Source organism: Bos mutus, chromosome 8 (assembly GCF_027580195.1).
Source record: "Bos mutus isolate GX-2022 chromosome 8, NWIPB_WYAK_1.1, whole genome shotgun sequence".
NCBI classification, from domain to species: Eukaryota; Metazoa; Chordata; class Mammalia; order Artiodactyla; family Bovidae; genus Bos; species Bos mutus.
The window spans coordinates 52,914,915-52,935,720 of record NC_091624.1 but is presented as its reverse complement, the minus strand read 5'-3'; the positions used below and the strand labels follow the sequence as shown (position 1 = coordinate 52,935,720).

General features: G+C 51.3%; 2 protein-coding genes across 5 annotated transcripts; both read right to left on the bottom strand.

The window, feature by feature from the left end:
• Window positions 1-5,000: 5,000 nt before the first annotated feature.
• Window positions 5,001-8,269, bottom strand: STOML2 (stomatin like 2). The gene is made up of 10 exons (XM_005900758.3): window positions 8,112-8,269; window positions 7,735-7,872; window positions 7,167-7,266; window positions 6,991-7,049; window positions 6,807-6,908; window positions 6,530-6,664; window positions 6,236-6,380; window positions 6,036-6,115; window positions 5,678-5,806; window positions 5,001-5,275 (listed from the first exon to the last, which is right to left on the bottom strand). The coding sequence occupies exons 1-10, from the start codon at window positions 8,154-8,156 to the stop codon at window positions 5,138-5,140; spliced, it is 1,071 nt and encodes a 356-aa protein (XP_005900820.1). The 5' UTR covers window positions 8,157-8,269; the 3' UTR covers window positions 5,001-5,137.
• Window positions 8,270-9,203: 934 nt separating this feature from the next.
• ATOSB (atos homolog B) lies at window positions 9,204-20,693 on the bottom strand. 4 transcript variants are annotated; one of them, XR_011465125.1, is made up of 10 exons: window positions 20,565-20,693; window positions 13,120-13,263; window positions 11,904-12,873; window positions 11,705-11,763; window positions 11,438-11,543; window positions 11,159-11,317; window positions 10,794-10,862; window positions 10,535-10,710; window positions 9,959-10,395; window positions 9,204-9,808 (listed from the first exon to the last, which is right to left on the bottom strand). XR_011465125.1 is itself a non-coding variant. In XM_005900760.3 (9 exons), the coding sequence occupies exons 3-9, from the start codon at window positions 12,795-12,797 to the stop codon at window positions 10,242-10,244; spliced, it is 1,617 nt and encodes a 538-aa protein (XP_005900822.1). In that variant the 5' UTR covers window positions 12,798-12,873; window positions 13,120-13,263; window positions 20,565-20,693; the 3' UTR covers window positions 9,204-10,241. The 4 variants fall into 4 exon arrangements, 3 of the variants coding, with proteins under 3 accessions (XP_005900822.1, XP_070231791.1, XP_005900823.1); XM_005900760.3 differs by having other exon boundaries at window positions 9,204-10,395; XM_070375690.1 differs by having other exon boundaries at window positions 9,204-10,395; window positions 20,554-20,623.
• Window positions 20,694-20,806: the final 113 nt, after the last annotated feature.

Genomic DNA, 20,806 nt, shown 5'->3' with positions numbered 1-20,806 from the left:
CTGAAGCCAAACTTAGCTTGAAACCTAGCTCTGCCACTGATTATCATTATTGGACATTATCTCGTCTGTAAAATAGGGATAATATTTATTTCTTCTTTTTTGCCAAGCTGACTCCAAACGATAGCTTTTATTATTCATCCTTCCCAAGTTTTTCACTGAATCTTACAACTCATTAATAAAAAGACAATCAATTCAAAATTGAGCAAAGGATATGAATAGACATTTCTCCAAAGAAGATACATGAATGACCAATTAACACATTAGAAGATGCTCAATATTATTAGCCATCAGCAAAATGTTGGACATATCACTTCAAACCCAGGAGGACAGCTATAACCAGTATTGGTATGGATGTGAAGAAAGTTCAATTCAGTTCAATTCAGTTCAGTTGCTCAGTCGTATCCAACTCTTTGCAACCCCGTGAACCGCAGCACGCCAGGCCTCCCTGTCCATCACCAACTCCTGGAGTTTACCCGAACTCATGTCCATTGAGTTGGTGATGCCATCTAACCATCTCATCCTCTGTTGTCCCCTTCTCTTCCTGCCTTCAATCTTTGCCAGCATCAGGGTCTTTTCAAATGAGTCAGCTCTTCACATCAGGTGGCCAAAATATTGGAGTTTCAGCTTCAACATCAGTCCTTCCAATGAACACCCAGGACTGATTTCCTTTAGGATGAACTGGTTGGATCTCCTTGCAGTCCAAGGGACTCTTGGGAGTCTTCTCCAACACCACAGTTCAAAAGCATCAATTCTTCGGGGCTCAGTTTTCTTTATAGTCCAACTCTCACATCCATACGACTACTGGAAAAACCATAGCCTTGGCTAGATGGATCTTTGTTGACAAAGTAATATCTCTGCTTTTTAATATGCTGTCTAGGTTGGTCATAACTTTCCTTCCAAGGAGTAAGCATCTTTTAATTTCATGGCTGCAGTCACCATCTGGAGTGATTTTGGAGCCCCCCCAAATAAAATCAGCCACTGTTCTCACTGTTTCCCCATCTATTTGCCATGAAGTGATGGGACCACGTGCCATGATCTTCGTTTTCTGAATGTTGAGCTTTAAGCCAACTTTTTCACTCTCCACTTTCACTTTCATCAAGAGGCGCTTTAGTTCCTCTTCACTTTCTGCCATAAGGGTGGTGTCATCTGCATATCTGAGGTTATTGATATTTCTCCGAGCAATCTTGATTCCAGCTTGTGCTTCTTCCAGCCCAGTGTTTCTCATGATGTACTCTGCATATAAGTTAAATAAGCAGGGTGACAATATACAGCCTTGACGTACTCCTTTTCCTACTTGGAAGCAGTCTGTTATTTCATGTCCAGTCCTAACTGTTGCTTCCTGACCTCCATACAGGTTCCTCAAGAGGGAGGTCAGGTGGTCTGGTATGCCCATCTCTTTCAGAATTTTCCACAGTTTATTGTGATCCACATAGTCAAAGGCTTTGGCATAGTCAATAAAGCAGAAACAGATGTTTTCTGGAACTCTGTTGTTTTTTCGATGATCCAGCGGATGTTGGCAATTTGATCTCTGGTTCCTCTGCCTTTTCTAAATCCAGGTTGAACATCTGGAAGTTCACAGTTCATGTATTGCTGAAGCCTGCCTTGGAGAATTTTGAGCATTACTTTACTAGCATGTGAGATGAGTGCAATTGTGCGGTAGTTTGAGCATTCTTTGGCACTGCCTTTCTTTGGGATTGGAATGAAAACTGACCTTTTCCAGTCCTGTGGCCACTGCTGAGTTTTCCAAATTTGCTGGCATATTGAGTGCAGCACTTTCACAGCATCATCTTTTAGGATTTGAAATAATTCAACTGGAATTCCATCACCTCTACTAGCTTTGTTCATAGTGATACTTCCTAAGGCCCACTTGACTTCACATTCCAGGATGTCTGGTTCTAGGTGAGTGATCACACCATTGTGATTATCTGGGTCGTGAAGATCTTTTTTGTACAGTTTTTCTGTGTTTTCTTGCCACTTCTTCTTAATATCTTCTGCTTCTGTTAGGTCCATACCATTTCTGTCCTTTATTGAGCCCATCTTTGCATGAAATGTTCCCTTGGTATCTCTAATTTTCTTGAAGAGATTTCTAGTCTTTCCTATTCTGTTATTTTCCTCTATTTCTTTGCATTGATTGCTGAGGAAGGCTTTCTTATCTCTTGTTGTTATTCTTTGGAACTCTGCATTCAAATGGGTATATCTTTTCTTTCTCCTTTACTTTTCACAGCTATTTGTAAGGCCTCCTCAGACAGTCATTTTGCTTTTTTGCATTTCTTTTTCTTGGGGATGGTCTTGATCCCTGTCTCCTGTACAATGTCACAAACCTCCATCCATAGTTCATCAGGCACTCTATCTATCAGATCTAGTCCCTTAAATCTATTTCTCACTTCCACTGTATAATTATAAGGGATTTGATTTAGGTCATACTGTCATGTATGGATGTGAGAGTTGGACTGTGAAGAAAGCTGAGTGCCAAAGAATTGATGCTTTTGAACTGTGGTGTTGGAGAAGACTCTTGAGAGTCCCTTGGACTGCAAGGAGATCCAACCAGTCCATTCTGAAGGAGATCAGCCCTAGGATTTCTTTGGAAGGAATGATGCTAAAGTTGAAACTCCAGTACTTTGGCCACCTCATGTGAAGAGTTGACTCATTGGAAAAGACTCTGATGCTGGGAGGGATTGGGGGCAAGAGGAGAAGGGGACGACAGAGGATGAGATGGCTGGATGGCATCACTGACTCGATGGACGTGAGTCTGAGTTAACTCCGGGAGTTGGTGATGGACAGGGAGGCCTGGCGTGCTGCGATTCATGGGGTCGCAAAGAGTCGGACACGACTGAGCAACTGAACTGAACTGAACTGAACTGAATGGTCCAACTGCAGTTGGAATTGTAAAATGGTACATCAGCTTTTGAAAAGTTTGGCAGTTCTTCAGAAGGTTAAACAGACTTACCATATAACCCAACAATTCCGCTTGTAGGTATATACCCAAGGGAAAGGAAAAACATGTGGCCACACAAAAATGTGCACATGAAGGTTCACAGTAGCCTTATCATAATAGCCAAAAGGTGAAAACATCCCAAATGGCCTTCACTGATGAATGGACGAACAAAATATGTTATATCTATACAACAGAATATTGTTTGCCAATTAAAAAAGAAAGATAAAGTATTACAAGTGGTTACATGCTGCTACATGAACGAACCTTAAAAACATGCTAAGTAGGAAAAAACCTATCACAAACTAGCACGTACTTTTCCCATTTATAAGAATACATAAAGCTACAGACACAGAAAGTAAATTAGTGGTTGTCTAGGGCCCAGGGGAGAGAGGAATGACTGCTGATGGGCACCGGGTTTTGTGGCAGGGTGGGAATGGGAGAGCAGTGATGAAAATGTTCGACTGTGACATTTGCACGACATATGAACATATTACACATTATTGAATTCACACTTGAAGCAGGTGAATTGCAGTGTATGTGAATTATCTCAGAAAAACTACCATTTAAAACAAAACAGAAAACCTCTCCAGTGGTTTCTCATCTCAGAGTTGAGCCCAAATGATTTTAGTGGCCCTAGCAATCTACACACCCTCTCCCCACCTCCTTATCTGATTCATCTAGCTGCCCTTTATTTCCCGAACTGTGTCCCATCCACTGCAGCTCCTAGCTCTTCCCAGTAAGGCAGCCACTCTCTGCCTTAGGTGTGTCTGCAATCTCCTGTTAGCTTTACTCCCAGATGGCCAGGTGTCTCTTCCCCTCATCTCCATGTCTAAGCTTAAATGCACCATCAGTGAGGCTTCCTGCAACACGCTACTTAATGTTACAGCCCCATCAAGTTCACCATCTCCCTTCCTTTAATTTCCTCTGTAGCACAACTCATCAGCATCTTATTAACGATTTGTCCCCTCCAAATAGAATGTAAGTTCATTGAGAGTAGGAAATTTTATTACTGTATCCTCTATTCCTGGCGTATAGTTGGGATTCAATAAGCAGTTATTAAATGGATAAATAAATTCTAATTCAGAAATATTTTGAAATATCCCTCTGCCTTCATCCCCAAAGCCCCTTCTCTGTTAACCCTCTAGGACCACTGAGGCAGCCCTCTTACTGTCCTTCCAGCCTCCCATCTCTTTCAGATCCCCTGACCACATAGCAGCAGGGCGGCTCTATCTAAACACTGATTACCTTAATCGTCTTAAAATTCTTCATGGGAAGGGGAAAAAACCCTTCACGCCTATGCATCAGCCTCCCCTCGATAAAGTCCAAGCTTTCAGGACCCTATCTCCCTGAGATTTGGCCTTTGCCACACAGTCACATCCCTTAATACCCCACCCTTCAGCCAGAAGTTCTAACTTCTTTGGAGCCATGGATCTTTGCATATCTTAGTCCCAAACCATCATCTGATGAGTCCATCAGTTTTTCCAGCCTGAGCCCAGTGGCAGGGTTAGTAACCTTGCTGCCCACAGTGACATGCTCCTCCCCACAGGATCCCTCAGCCAGAACTTTCCTCCACCTCAGCACGCATCACTTTGTACCTCAGTCTGCTTCCTGTGAAAACAGGGATGACTGGGTTTGGGTTCTTTTGTAACCTATGTCTAACATTGAGCTTGGCACATGGTAGACATGATTCAATGTCTTTGAATGAACGAATGAGTGTCCTTGGTCCCCGAGGACCCGATGAGCATTAGGCAGCACTACTCTACAAGGGCAGTCCTCTTTCCCTTTAATAAAACCCCAATACTTGCTCAAATTCACAGCCCCACACTTAGCAAGAGGGGGGACTACTCTCCCCAGCTGGCAGTTTGGTAGACATATGGCTTAATCCTTCCACTATATCCCACAGCTTCTCCTGAAGACAGGCAGGATGACTGACACGAGGTTCATTCTTATTCACGGAGGAATCGGTTCCCAAGACCTGACAGGACTGGAGGTTGGCAGAAGTCATCCAAGGAAAACACTGGTAACTTTCCCAACTTCATTCCCCAAGCAAAGAGGACAGTTTCAGTTTGCCATTGGCCAGTTTATTACATGATTAAAGTTCAAATAAAAAAATAATAACCAAAATCTTGGCAGGGAGGCTAGAACCAGAGTCTGGCAGTGCTGCTTCCCTGTCCCCCACCTCCCTGCCCAAGCCCAGCTCCATTAACTCAGCTTGACTCGATCAAGTTCCTCATCCAGACTCGCATCTGTGCTCCGGACATCTCTGCTGCTCCTGCTGGAGACTGAGTCCTGGGCTTCCGGTATCGGGGCTTTGGTGAGGGCCCCATACACACCCATGGCCTAAGGAGAGGGTCAGAGAGACAGCCATCAGGACACGTGGCAGGAGGCACAGCCCAACACACCAATGGCTCAAAGGAAGAAGGGAGAGCTGGGGCCAGTAAACTTGTTTTCCCTTTCTCTCTCTTAAGCCTCAGTCTTAAAAGTTTTGGAGTCTATTCTAGGAATGTTACACACTCCCAGCGCGGGGTCACCCTCAAAATGCTAATACAGGTATCTGCAAAAAAAAGGATGTCTCAAGGGGTTTCCTTCCATCAGGGATGAGTGGAGTGTCTCATTCAGGGGACGAAGAGAGGTGTAGGTCTCAGGGCACTCTAAAAGTCTCTATGGTGGAAGTGACGATGGTGGCGGGACGGTCTTGGTCTCTGGCACTGGTGCTGTGCTGGGTCCTCAGGGCACTCTAACCTGAGCCACCATACTGGTAACGTCGCCGGGGTTGGAGGGCAGCAGGATGGTGTTGGAGTCCTTGGCCAGTTTAGAGAACGCGCTGACGTACTGCTCGGCCACAGTCAGTGAAGCTGCTGCATCTCCATTCTGTGCCCACAAGGAGGATAAAAATCAGAGATCACAGACTTGGAGGGGAAGGAAGGAAGAAAGTAGAGAGAAATCAGGTTCCTAGAAAGAGGACGTGCAAATCACAATACAAGAGATCACAGAATGCGGCTCAATGGAACCGAAAAAAGCAAGAATTTCCCCCAGGGTAGAAGAGAGAACCCCTTCTATTGCCAAATCCCATCCCTACTCCCACCCAGGAGCCTCTCACATGTTGTGTCAGAGCTGCAGCCAAGATGCGAATAGCTTCAGCTTTAGCCTTGGCCTTGGCCAGAACTGCACTGGCCTCTCCTGAAAGAAAAGAAGAGACAGACCTTGATCTATGAGGTCAGGGTACCCCAAAGCTTCTGTCCTTACCAACCTTCAAAGACCCACACCCTGTTCATCCCTCAGCCTCTACCCTCTGCTGACCTGCTGCCTGATTTATTTGTTCAGCCTTCTCTGCCTCGGAGGCCAGGATCTGTGCCTGCTTCTTTCCCTCTGCCACGTTGATGGCTGACTCTCGAGTCCCCTCAGACTCTAGAACTGTGGCCCGTTTCCGCCGCTCTGCCTCCACCTAGAAGCCCCAAGCAACGAGAAACCAGAGTAAAAGAAAGACCTGACACCAATCTGCAGTTGGACCCATTTCAGTAAGGAAGAGGGTCCAGGTTTCCCATGCAACTGGAGTCTCCTCAAGTAGTCTTCCCCACTCCCCCCGTTCTCCACCTGCATCTGCATGGACTCCTTCACCCGGGGTGGTACATGGATATCCTTGATCTCATAACGGAGGCAGCGGATGCCCCAGCAGTCGGCAGCCTGGTTGATGGCATCCACGATGCTAGCATTGAGGGACTCCCGCTCCTGGAGGACGAGAGGTGGAAGTTCCATGGCCTTAACTCACCTATCAGGAGGCTAGGTGAAGAAGGTCCAGAGACTGATCCCAGAAAGGACTGAGTGCCAGGTATGAGTCCTCAAACCCTAACTCTGGCTCAGATCCCCTTACCCGGAAGACTTTGTCCAGAGAGAGTTTGCCGAGCTCTGATCTCATGGTTGTCTGAGCTAGCTGGGTGACAGCATACTCAGGGTCTTCCACACCATAGCTTGCCTGAAAGGGGCATGGAGACTGTAAGTGGCTTGGGGCAGGATTTTAGGAAGGAGAGCAACTCAGGAGCTGCAAAGGTAGATACCTTGTAGGGGTCCATGATTCGGAGGTAAAGGACTCCATCAATTTGCAGTGTTACATTGTCTGTAGGTGCGGGAGCAGGAGAGAAAGAAGGTCAGGCCCCTGGGTTCCAATGAGCTCTTTCTCCTGCCACCATGGCCTAACGGCCTCAGAGAACCCGTGTCACCCCGCACCCCTCACCAAGTGTCACAGCAGACTGCTCAGGCACGTTGATGACAATTTCCTTGAGACTCTGCACATATCGGATCCGGTCTAACACAGGGATGAGGATATTCAAGCCCTGGGAAGAAGAGTCATAGGTCTTCAGAAGGACGTGGGACTGTAGGGTTGGAATCTAAGCTAGGCCTGGAGTGGGTAGGCAATCAATATAGATTCTGCCCAGAAAACAGAAGACTTGGGATGACACTGATAGATAGGAAGGTAAGGGTAGAAATGTCAGGCTGGATCTTCGAATGGAAGGGAAAATTAAGGGAACAGGAGCCAGCAGAGTAGCCTTCTCCATGCAGACAGGTGGAACTGAGAGGGTAAACAGAAGAGATTCCCAACATGGGGCCTGTGGGATGCTAGGGCAATAGGAAAAGGTGGTAAGATGGGTATGACGGTCAACAGTCTGGGCCCTGCCGGGTTTGGTCTAGGGTGTTAGAAGCCAAAGGCGAAGGCAGGCCCCACCAAGGTCTCACCCCATCCCCCCATGTCGTGAGGGAATTGGGATTCAGGCTGGCCCGTGGTGGGCAGAAGAGGTTCTCACAGGCTCCAGGATCCGGTGGAATCGGCCCATTCGCTCCACCACCCAGGCCTCCTGCTGTGGCACAAACAGGACCACGGTGTTTCGGGGCAATCCAGAGGAGGCGCGGCGCGGAGCGCGGGCAGAAGCCTGGACGGAGCCCTGAAAGGAAGAAGGGGATTTGCAGAGGCCCAGCCAGCCAGGCAGCCCGCCCCTTTCGGCGCCCGTCCGGGAGTCAAGTTCCTAAACCACAACCCTAAAGGGTTCTCGGAGAGGGACTCATGTGAGTACCATAACCTCCGACCTCAGTTCTCTCCCCAAACTTAGAATCTGGCCCATTCCCAGTTGAAGACCCAGGTGATTTCTGGCCTGATCCTTAGAAAAGGATGCCTCGCACTCACCTTCAGCAAAAGGGCCCCAGTCCCCCGCGCCGCGCGCGCCAGCATTTCCCACGGCCACAGGGACCTCCGGAACCAACGAGACGCGTAGCAGAGCGGTCGCTCTAGATGTCCGGACCTGAGCCTTTCCTCCCGTATTTCCACTCCCCCGGATGTACTTCCGGTCTTCCTCTTTCCCCTCCCCCTCCCATACTCAGCCAATCAGCGTTACTTGGCAGAAGCGTGAGTCAAGTTGCTCCAGGTGAGACCCAGATCTTCCAGAGAGCGCCCAAGGCCGAAGGTTCTTGTTCTCTCTGAACAAGCCCAAGCTTCCCAACACAGTGACCAACTGGAGGCTATTTCCCACGTGTAGGTGGCCCAGATAAGCCTCCCAGAGTTCTTTACCCCCACTGGAGACTCAGTTTACCCTTCTGAGCGTATTATCGCCCCATCTGTCACCATAGCGACCAGGCGACTGGCGCTGCCTCAGAGCCAAGGTTGCCATGGTGACATTCTCTGGTAGTCCTGCTGTGTTGTACCCAGCCCTCCCACTGGGGACTGACCCCATTCCAGTTGCCATGGTGATTGGGCCTAACAGTGATTGGACTGAGATTTCTCTCCCATCTTTTCCCAAGGCACCATAGCTTTTCTACCTCTACCCCGTCAGGGTCTATTAGGCCAGGTTCCTTTACACACCATGGTGCAGCACACAGCCCCAAAATTCAGCATTCACCCTGCACACATTTCTGATGCTCTGGCACATAGGACTTGCATAGTCATCCTCATTTTACATATCAGAGTGCTGAAACTCAGAGGAGCTAAAATCATCAATAGAACCTGTATAAGAATCCAGATCTACATTCGAAGTTCAGCTTTCATGGCAGAACCTTCCCCATCACGCCACCCCATTATATGAAAAGAGCTAGACCAGACCCTAAGAATCATGGGGGTCTCCCCTAAACCTCCTGGCCTCACACCTTTTCCCTGGGAAAGGGCAGAGTCCCAGCTCCAGTTAGGTCCTCCCATCCCCATTCCCATGCTGTCCCCAACAGAATAAGTAAGGCTTAGTTCAAGTTTCCAAACAAGAGTTTATTCTTTCTTTTTTTTTTCTTAAAAAAAAAAAAAAAAAGTACCAGGTGCGATTTTTTTCCTGGGTTGTTTTTTTTTTCAAGTTTCAGCAAATGTTTGTTCCCCTCAGCCCAGCCCCAGGCATCAGAGCTAAGGCTGGGTCAGAGTCTAGACTGGGGAATAGGGTAGTTGGTAACTACATGACTGAGTTTGAGGGGTGCCCCTCACCCCAACTGAGGTAGGTGGGTCAGAATCTGGCCAGGAAGGAGGAGGCACCCTAGTCCTTGGCCCTGACTCTGTACCCTGAACACCTTCCTCAGTCAGGACCCCAAAGCAAAGAGACACAGGCAGAAGAAGGAGAGGGACAACCGGAGTCTGGAGTCCTAGATGTGTGCACAACTGCATGCACACGCTCTCTCTCACATACATACCACACACACAACACACACACACACAAACATACACACACACAAGTTGGCTTTCAGGAGGGGTGAGGTCAGGGAAGTGAAAGGCATTGGGATGGACAGGGGAAGCTGAGCCTTTGGCTGGTGACTCAGTTCTTCTGGGATAACTTCTCTGCTCTCAGCTGAGGGAGAATACTTCTCCCACAGCCCCCACATCAGCCTCTTCAACTCCTGAGGTTGGAGCAATATCTGAGAGTGGGAAAGGAGGGGGGGCAATGCCAATTATCAGGTTTGGGAGGTTACCAAGGCAATCCAATTTGAATAAATTATAAATTAAAAATAAATAAAATAATAAATGGCCCCTGCCCAGGACAGGGAGGCAATGCTGGCATGACTTGCCTGGGAACTTAGGACAACCTTGGGGTAGCTCCAGTTCCTCCCCACCGTCGCAGCCAGCCTGGGAAATCCCAAGGGAGGGGCCGACACGTGGAGGACCCAGAACAGGGCAGAGTGTGGTAAGGTCAGAAGCTTTAAACACCCAAACGGTCAATTTGGGCATGAGCATGTCGAGGGCTTTAATTCAAGCCTGAAGGTCTCTCGCCACCTCTCCAGGTATTCACTCTGTCCAAGATGGAGCAGGATGGGCAGGTCCTTGGCCCAGAGGGGTTCAGGGCATTGACAGTCAGGGCAAAGGTGAGTAACGTGGATTGTGAGGGGCCTCGGTCACAGCCTGCAGTTCGTAGGGGAGCCCTGTGTCCAGTTCCAGGCTCCGGCGGGAAAAAAGCAGGCGGATGTCACCATGCAGGCTTAAGCGGCCTGAGCGGGAGCTCCGGAACCTGGGGGAGGACAGGGTGATCAAAGTAAGACTCCAGACTGATAAGAAGCGAGGGGAGATCCTATTCAGGAAGGACATACCTGGGTTGTGGAAAAGATACCTAGGCCTCCTGCCCAGTGGCCCCGGGGCCCTGTCCTCACCTGAGGTGCAATAAGTAGCAGAGGAGGCGGCGGGTGGGGCCAGCATTCCCCTCCTCACCCACAGGCACCAAAAAGAGGCGGTGGCGCAGGAAGGTCATATGGGCAGCAGGCATGTCCGAAAAGTCAAAGGTCACGAGGAACATCTTCACCACAGTCTGGTTGGGGTTAAATAAGGTCTGGGGACAGCACAGGCAAGGTTGGTAGGGTCGAGGGGATGATTTCCACTCCCCACTCCCAGTCCCCCTCGGGGAAAACTCACCACTTGGATGGTGCCCACCTTGGGCACGCTGTAACCCTTCCTCCCCAGGGGACTCAGGTCCACGACGCCCTGGGAAGGCCAAGGAGTTATCAGTCAAGTAGGGTGTGGGAGATCCCAGACCACTCATCCATCTCCACCATCTCTCATCCTGGGACTTGGCCCCTGCCCCATACAAGAGTTCTCTCCCACTAGGCCCTGACTCTTAGGTAAGAACATCTCAAGAATCCCTCCAGAGCAGTTCAACTACTGCTCTCCACCTGAGTGCCTTTTCCCAATAAAGTCTTTTGCATTGTTAATTGAAAAAAAAAAAAGAATACTTCCTGCTTCTAACCCCTCATGCCCTTTGGGTTGAGGTCAGGTCATACCAGGAAGGGAGCCGGGGCATTTTGCTCAGAAACATCAAAGAAGGTGACAGTGACGGGCAGCGTGACATGCTGAGGGCAGTAGGATCCACTAGCTCCAATCTCTGCTGTGAAGCCCTCAATGCGGCCGGACGGTGCGAAGCGTCCTCGCAGCAATGATTCCTGGGGTTAGGGTAGGGAAACATGTGAGAAAGATGCTATCTGTTTTCCTTATCTATCCAAGCCACATGCTACCATCCCTTCCTGCAAGACCCACCAATCAAGGAATCCAAAGGGAACTACCTCAAAGTTGCCCAACAGGGTACGGCTGACAGCAGGGGTAGGAACAGGGGAGGCACTGGGAGGGCTCAGCAGGCCTGGTCCCTTCCGGAGGCTTCGAAGGGAGCTCCTGGTAGGGGAGAGGACACACGAGTGGGCTGGTTGACTTGAGATGTTCTGGGATGTTTGCTATTGTCCTTTGGCCCCACCTAAGGCCCCTTCCCTGAGGTCCCCTTGCCTGGGGTTGGAACAGACTTCTGCCCCATTTTCAGGGAGAAGCAGGGCACTTACAGCTTCAGGCGACGGGCACCTTTCAGCCTCCGCCCCATGGGATTACAGTCTGTTGGGTCCTGTGGAGAGGAAAGATTAGGTAAGGACACTAGATAGAAGCCAGGCTCATCACAAGCTCTCATAGGAACATACCTCAAGCCATCACCTTTCCCCACACAGATATCCACGTAAGAGCAGACTACTTCCTCTCCTGGCTTACCAGCACAGGCTCCTTCGGCCCAGGCAGCAGGTGGCTCCAGAAGGGTGTGGCTTTGGCATCAGAACTGTTGGCAGCAGGAGGGTGGCCCAGGGTTCCCCGGCGCCTCCGAGGGGCTGGCCCCTCATCCTCAGAGCTGACATCCAGGGCTTCTCCAGCAGGAAGCAGCCTTCGCTTGGTGGGGCAGGGGCCTGGAGGTCCGGGGCCAGGGGGTGTGTGCTCGGGGCTGCACCCATTGGCAGTGCCAGGGGACTCCCTAGGCCAGGGGCTGCCCCCATTGCCCACCCCAGACACTAGGCTCTTACCCCCTATTTGTGCAAGACTGTGCAAATCAGTGTCAAGTGTGTGCAGCTGGCCTGGAGGGGCTGGCCCCAGGGACGACCCCAGGGACCCCTGTCCCCTTGGATCTGGGGAAGCCCAGTCTCTGGTGTGCAAAGTACTGCAGGAAGCATTTGATGGGGGCAAGGGGGAACTTCGGGCCCCCGAAGTCCAAGGTGAGGTGGAGCTACCTCCTTGTTCCACAACACAGAGGCCGTGATGGCAGAAATGTTGGCTGGCCACGCCCAGTTTCAGCCCCAGTCCCTCTGGGCCCAAGAGCCCCACAGTAGGTGGCTCTTCAGGGGACAGTCCCTCTCTGGCCCCTAGTCCGGGGCCTCTCTTCAGCTCCCTGGGACCCTCGGTAGGTGGGGCTGGCCGTTTCAGGGCCCTAGGAGGCTCAGAGGCACCAGCTGGAGGGGAAAAGATGGATACCTGGTAGACCCCGGGGGATGTCGCCCCCCCCGCTGGGCTGTAGCCCATGAGCAGGCCACCCTGGAGGGCCCCCTGCCTGACTGCAGGCTGCGAAGGGCCAGCCTCTGGCTCTGAGGATGGAGACGTCTCCGCCTGCACGTGGCGCATGAAGCCCCGCCTTCGGTCAGGGGGGACCCCCCCCACAGCCTTTATGCTGGGCTTGGGCTGGGGGGCCTGGGGACATCTGTGCAAGAGAAGAGAAGAAAAGATGGTAAGAGGAATCCATGAATCGTCTCCCTCCCAGATGAAATTCAGATCCTCCCCTGGACTGGAGAGGTGACCTTGTGAGGTTCCAGGGGGGTGAAGATAACCAAATGCCCCAGATGGATTGATGGAATACAGAGGACACGCTCAAAGCTGCTGAACAGGTGACCCATTTCGCTCAGGTTTCTAACTGAATCTGCTCCCCCTCCCTCTCTCTGGCACTCACCCCGATGAAGAGGCCTTAAGCCTAGCTGTGTGTTCTCTCTTCCTGGCTGATGTCTTGCTCTCCTAGCTTGCAGTCTGGTCCATGCCTGCTGCACTGGCAAGGTGACTGCCACCATTCCGTGCAGCTCCTAGGCTCAGCTGGACCCTGAGGAAAGAAAAATGGGATAAGCCTGGCATAAGCCAGGATCTCTGGAGCCAGTGGGAGGGCTGCGCTCACAGAGTATACCCCAGGACATCCTCCTCCAGTTTATAGAGGACATACTCCTTCACAGTACCCCTGCAGAGACGGAAGCAGTAGTCTTGGGATCCAGGGCCCAGAGGGCAGAACTGGGTTGTACAAAGAGTCACAGAGTGGCAGGTCTTAGCTCATTGTAATAGGATGTGACAAGTAAGTTGAGGGAGGAAAACTACTTGTCAGGGCCACCAGCTGGGGGACTCCTGCCCTAAATGAGATGGGGGATGAGAAACCCCAAGATCCAAAAGACCATGACAACTGAAAGGTGGCCAAGGCAAGAATTCAACTCTCCTAGTCAAGGCCACTGAGTTACCCAACTCCTTCCCATCTACCTATCTCTAAAGGAACAAATGCCACTCCATAATTCTCAGGGCAGAGGTCTTACAAAAATATCCCCCCCAATCAGGGCTCCTTGGAAGTACAAACCTCAGGCTAGCTCAAAGTGGGTCTTTCAGAGTTAAACTCCCAATTGTCCCCAGCAGTCTGTCCCTTTAACAGGAAGCAACAAATCTAACCAAAAACAAGTCTAGAGGGGGCAGGGTGTGGAGGAAGCAGTGCTAGAAGACACTCTCCAGGGCCTGCCCCTCCCCCAGGCTCTGCAAACTAGAGATAAGGCAGTGACAGCCAGACAGCTGGAGTGCCTCGCTACTCCTCCCCAACACATCCAACACCCCAAAACTCAAACCACTGCTTTTCTGCCTGGGTACAAGATGGTCTTCACTAACTCGTCCACCCTCAGGAGCCCATATTGGGTGAGGGGATGTCAAATCAAAGGCTCTCTTCCTTCACGGGAGAAAACACTGCACGCAGGATCAAACTTATGCTTTGGTCAGTCGCCTTTGCTGCCTGCTATCCACAAAACACTTTCCTTTTCAGGGGGGAATGTCCCCCTATGCCTATCCAAGTCTTACCCTTCCTCCTTGGCTAGGCCAAATGCCATCCTCTCCATAAAACTTCCTCTGGCTGTCCTGGACCATAAATATTTGTCTCTTCTGAGACTTCACTTACGGCAGTGTCACTGTCTCCTGTAATCCTGCGACAGTTTTGCTTGCTCTTGTAGGTAAGACTGACTATGGGATTCTTGAAGATAGGTTTTACTTGAATCCTCTGCCTGACTCCAGGCACGGGGTAGGCACATAGCAGGGCTCAGAAAAGTAGAATACAAGCCCCAGAGATCTGGGCAGCGGAGAGTGCAGAGAAGAACTCCCAACATGAGAGAAGCAGGGAGATTAATTGTATGAGGAGAATCAGTGACAACAGAAACGGGGGCGGGAGGCAGGGAAAAAGGGAAGCTTTGCATCTAGGGACTGAAAAGCTTTCCCACACCAAGTTCCCATCACTGCACCCTACACTATCCTGTTTCACCAAGTTCTCATTAGAACTAGAAGCCCTAAGAAAATTCTGGTTCCCTGTGGTGGGTGGGGTGTCTGGAAAGGGCAGGATGCCAATGGCAGCATTGTCAGAGGGTACAACCTGTACTCAACTCTTCTCTCCTTGCCTCTACCCACCCTGTACAGATTCAGGAAGGGCCTTTTCCTTAGCACTCCCACCCCTAGGTCATCCCAGTTGACCTCTTCAGCCCTTGCCCTGGGGAAGCATCATGATGACAAGATGCCCTACTTGACCCCAGCATGACAGGCATCTGCTCATTACCCCAGAGCCCTCTCAGTTCCTGCCCTGTCAATGAAAAGCTCTAAGACTCACTTCTCTGCCACCCAGCCAGTCTGGCTCTAGTCCATGGCTTCAAGCTGACTCATGGGGCAGGACATGGGGAGGGGGAGGGGCAGGATAGGCCAAATCTCACTCTGGGAAGGGGTGGGCAGCAGCTGGCATCAAACAGCTGTGCCAAGCTGTGGCTGGCAAGGACTACAGCTCCCAACATGCCAAGGGAGCAAGGCCAGAAAAAACAACAAGTCCCATAATACCATGGGGTCCGTACCTTCAGACACCTGCTAGGCCTGAGAGATGGGATAGGTGGATGTTGAGCTCCCAGACTTACCTTCCCTTTCCCTTCAGTATTAAAGATATCCATTTCTACCCTGATCAAGGAAGGTGGCAAGAAGAATTCTTCATGTGCTTTCCACATTCACCCAGTGCAGAAAGAACTGCTACCAGCTGCTCTACATTTTGTCCCCCAGGCGTCTGCACAAACTAGGGAGGCCATTCCCAAGGACCACTACTGTGGGTAGGTAGGTTACCCTGTGCTATTTCACCAAACACCTTGCCTCTGGCCTAGAGCCCTCCACCCTTCCTGGAGAGGAAGCAAATCTTAGCACCTCCTCCAAAATGAGCCCAGGAGACTCACCCCAGCACCCGGGCTCTAGGACTCCTTGTTCTGACCGATCCCCCACCTCCTATTTAGCCTCCCAGGTCCTGCCTCACCTTTCTCCTCCTCACAACCTGGGACAGGCCCCATTCCCTACTGGAGCTTCGGAGATTTGCTATTTCCCCCTACCACAAACTCACCCCGTTCCCAAATTGGCTCCGCCGCGGCGCCGCTGCTCCAGGCCCTTCCGTCCAGTCCCGGTCCCTCCCCTCGAATGCCCGGTCCTCCCCGCCTCGGGCCCCCAACCCAGACAAAGGGTGGCTCAGGCTGAGTCCCGCTCTGCTAGGTTCTTCTCTGTCAGTTTCGTGTGCAACACTAGCGGGCCCTGGCGCCCGCAGCCCCCAAGCCGCTGCCGCGCCCCTCCCCGCGACTGTCCCTCCCCGTGGCCGCCCCGGCTCCGCGAAGCCGACTCCGCTGCCCCTCTGACTCACAGGCCATTTCCTACCAGCTGATGGGGCAGCCCGCCCCGCCCAGCTCCCCTCGCACCCCCGCTGCCGCCTTAGAGGCCGCCACGCCCCCCTCAAGCTACGCCCCCATCGCAGCGACCATACTCATTGGCCTAAAGGAGGCCAGCCTCCACACGACCTCACGTGTGAGGCACGCCCCCTTCAAAAGATGCCTGTCCATTGGCCCATAAGGGGGCAGGCCTACCTAGGGTTGCCCCGCCCATTTTAACCCCACAACTGCCTCTCAGCCTCTCTCAGCCCTGCCTTTTAACCCTTTCAAAGACGTCGGCCTCCCACTTCTCACCGCGCCCTTCCTCTTCAGAGGAAGGTTAATAGGACGGCCTAGGGCGTTCATAGACAAAGTTCGACAATCCCCAAAGTCAGCTTGCTCTTCCAACACTAGATTCCAAATATACCCACTCCCATCATCTCTCTGTGCCTTGCAAACCAGAGACCACAGGGCTGTTGAAGCTCAGGAAGCTTCCTTCGTGCCAGGATAAAAGGGTCTTGAAGTGGGATCTCATCTCCTTCCATTGAGAAATGGCATTCTTCCTTCTTTTTCTCTATATTGATGTTGTTTTGCCTTCATTAGAGGGCTTCAAGGGCTCCTGAGATAGGGATACATTTTAATTCAGGAACCTAGACATCATTATGTCTTTAAACTTTCATTTTGAGATCAAACTGCTTCAGTCTTTCTGCCAGTACTCTTTCTATTCATAAGCCCTTGTTCAAGGAGGCAGAGCACCCAGGAAAGTGGGATCAGAAGGCTTCTGCCCAGAGTAGGGGGAAATATGCCCAACTCTTGTGACAGAGCTCACCCCCATGACTCACAACTCCCTCGAAACTCCCCACCCTCCTCCTGAGTCACTGGGCCCCAAGCCCAGCTTAGACCCAACCAAATTAAGTGGCAGCAGAACCAGCATTCCTAATTCTTATTCTCTTATTACTGTAGCTCGCTAGGCTCCTCTGTCCATTGGATTCTCCAGGCAAGAATACTGGCGTGGATTGCCATGCTCTCCTCCAGGGTATCTTCCTGACCCAGGGATCGAACCTGCATCTCTTACGTCTTTCCTGCATCAGCAGGCAGGTTCTTTACCACTAGCGCCACCTGGCAAGCCCTATTCTTTAAATGACCAGGATGGAAACCTTTGCAAGGATTAGACATTAAGACACTTTTTAGAGGGACTGATCTATGGGCAAGCTAAGAAAAGAAACAGTCTTGTCTACTTTTCCCTCTGCACTTGTGAAGTCAGACAATTTGGAACTTAAGAGGTTGCTAAGACTGGGGTCTTCCATAGAAAAAAGAGGCAAACACCAGAGCCAAAAAAGGGAAGACCCAAACTGAGGCCCTGGAGAACTGGCATCAGGCAGGGCATGCTCCCTGGCCGTACCTTTGGAAGAGCGAAGTGAATTCTTTTGTAGTTCAGAAGGCACCAAAGCCCCAAGGTCCTTGTTTCTACCTTGCCTGTAGTGCAGGCCCTAAGGGCCCTGAAGTTGTCACTGGACAGTAGAATGAGGCTCTCCTCCCCTACTTCCTCCCTGTGCCCTAGACTTAGGAAGGACAAACCTGTAACAATTCCTCTAGCTTCCTTTCTCTTCACCTCAGACCAGGGGGGAAACCATGAAAAAGAAGTTGCCATGGACTGACTTCCTTGCTGGTTCCCTAATGCTAAGGAACAGGATTTAGGGAATTTTCAACACCCTGAACAAAGCTGCAGAGTACCAATCTAAGAGCCTACCTTAGTAAAAGCTTACTGGGAAGACAGGTAGACATACAACACTGTAGGAAAGAAATAATCCCTTGGTGACCCCACCTTGTTCTAACTAACTGCCAAGACCATAGGCCCAGACCTTAGTCATCTGCAAAAGCCTAGGGGCAGTAGTTCAGGGGGAAGGATCAAAGACATTTTAGGCCTCAGTGTGCTCTGGGAGAGCAAGCAGCGTTGTACAATCAAGAGGCTTTACCTAGCTGCCCTAAATTCTTACTCTGCTTTATTATTTTCATAGCAGTTATCACCAGCTGGCACTTCTCTTCAGCTCTTTCCCCCTCCCTCTCTTTTCTCTCCCCCTGCAGCCACACACACATTTCTTTCTCCCTGGGTTAGAATACAAGCTCCATGAGAGCTGCAACTCTGTTGTATTCATGCTAGTCCTCCCAGAATCAGTATCAGTGCCTGGCACATAATAGGTGCTCAATAAATGTTGGCTCAAAGAAACATTGACCCCTGGGCTGAGTGAAGAGTATTCAGAAGCTGCTACTGCTGCTAAGTCGCTTCAGTCGTGTCCAACTCTGTGCGACCCCATAGAGGGCAGCCCACCAGGCTCCGCCGTCCCTGGGATTCTCCAGGCAAGAACACTGGAGTGGGTTGCCATTTTCTTCTCCAATGCATGGAAGTGAAAAGTGAAAGTGAAGTCGCTCAGTCGTGTCTGACTCTTAGCGACCCCATGGACTGCAGCCTACCAGGCTCCTCCGTCCATGGGATTTTCCAGGCAACAGTACTGGAGTGGGGTGCCATCAGAAGACCTGGGTCCTAATGCCTGGTCTTTCACTATGAGACCTGGAGAAAATATCAGTCTCTTCTTTCTTAATTTCCAAATCTGTAAAATGAGTTTGTATAAACAATTACCACTGAGGCCTCTAGAACTCTGACCTTATACTGCTATCATCCTAATGGCTATTGTTCACTCTTAACCATTTTCTGAAGATGGGTCCAAGCATCTGGATGCTCTGCTGCTTGTATGGAAGCAGAAAGTCTATATACTCCAGCCCCTGCATAGCAAACCAATGCCCTTTCTCTTCAAGCCCCACCCACTCAAACAAATGCCTCAATCTTGAGGAAACTGGAGTGAGTCCACCCTAAGCCCGCCTCTCTGAGAGACAATCTGGGAAGCTGTGTTGCCATAGCAATCAGCTCCTCCTCAAAAGGCTTCAGCCTGCCCTTCTTTACCCCACCCTACCCCTCGGCTTTGTCTGGCTTAGGCACCCCCTCCCTCCCCAGCCAGTCTCTCAGCCAGAGGAGACTGGCTTGGGGCCCCTTTCAGCAACACTGTCACTCTCATTCAGCCACTGTGTGGAAAGCAGGCTTTCTCACCCTCTTGCAGCCTGCCCAGGGGCAAAAAGAACTCTGGCACTACATCAAGTCGCCTCAGGGAATCAGACACTAGGCCCTAGTCTGGTTCAGATAGTCAGATTCCAAGCCAGGAGGGTGGGGAGCCATTCCCTGTCCCTCCCCCAGTGGAGACTGGAACCTCCCTTCCCAGTTCAGCCAACAATACTGGCTCACCTCTCAAAGCATGCTTCGCAGACCCTCAGCATTTCTCACCATTTCCCTCTCCCACAGAAGCCCAGAATTTTTGAGGGAATTAGGGTTCCCTACCCAGGAAAAGGAAAAGTGTGCAGAAATCAGTTTGTGGCAAGTGGTAAAAATGTATCTACCACTCACTTGGGGAGCTGCAGGGAGAGACCTTGGTAGTAGTGAGGGTGAGGTCTGGGCCTTGCTGCTGGTTACCTAGGTCTCTGGCCAATGAGTACAAAGTCTGGGGCAGGGCACAGCTCCTAGACAGGCAAGGACCAGGCCAGGCCCCAGGCGAGGAAGGAAGTGGGAAATGAGCACACCCAGAGCTTAAGGGCAGGGCAAAGTGGGGGAGGAGGGGAAAGGCAGGGACTAAGGCAAGCTTCTAAGAGGAACAGGAACTACAGTGAGGGGCTACCCAGAGCCTAAGGGGGGAAGGGTCTCCAGGGACACCAGCTAAGGGAAAAATATCCCAGTCTCATCCAGACAGATACAGTCACACAAGCTCTAGTAGCAAGTGGGGCCTGCATACTCTCTGAGTGCTCAGGCCTGAAGATGGAGTTAGGAGCTGAGGAGCCAGGAACACTGCAGACTGGCTTCTTCACCCCAGTAATCCCATCACCCTCATCCCTGAGACACAGTACAAAAACCTTTTCCTGGAATCTCTACAAAGCCTCCAGACTTTGTCAAGGCACTAAGGGTTCTTCCCTCCTCAGCTGGGGCCTGCAACCCCTTCCCCTCACATAGTGCCCACAGCCCCCATACCTTCTTCCTCCACACAGTCCCTCCCACACTCTGGACCACTAGCCCGTCTCCATCACACAACGCCCCCTCCACTTTCCCCTAAAGCGCTTTCATATCCCCTCCCCCTCAAGTATCATCTCCAACCCTTCACTTCACCTCACCCCTTCACATTGTACTTCCCAGCCTCACAAAGCACTCCCGCCCTTCCCCCACAAGGGGTACCGGAGAATGCACCTCTTAGCCCAAACATTGAGCCCCTCCCTCCTCCCCCAGCTGTTTTACTCCATCCCCACCCCAGCATTTCTCCAGATCTTTTCCTTCCCTGACGTGATCCTCCCGCCTCATGTTTACCCAAGCGCACCCCCGTACTAGTCCATTCTTCCACGCTCACCCGCCCCACACCTGTAGTTCCGTGAGTCCCGTTGCAACTGGGGAGGTAGTGGATTGGAGCAGTTACATAGCTGCCCTAGCTGCAGCCTCGGCCTGCAAACCTCGCCCCTTTGCTCCGAGCCCCGCCCCCGCAACGACACGACCCACCCTCTCCGTTGTCCCACCTCCCACCTTCCCCTGGCTCGTCCCCTTTCCTAGTTTCTTTAATTCCTGGGGCTCCTCCCCTGTAATTCAGGTCCTGCCCCTTTCTGGCT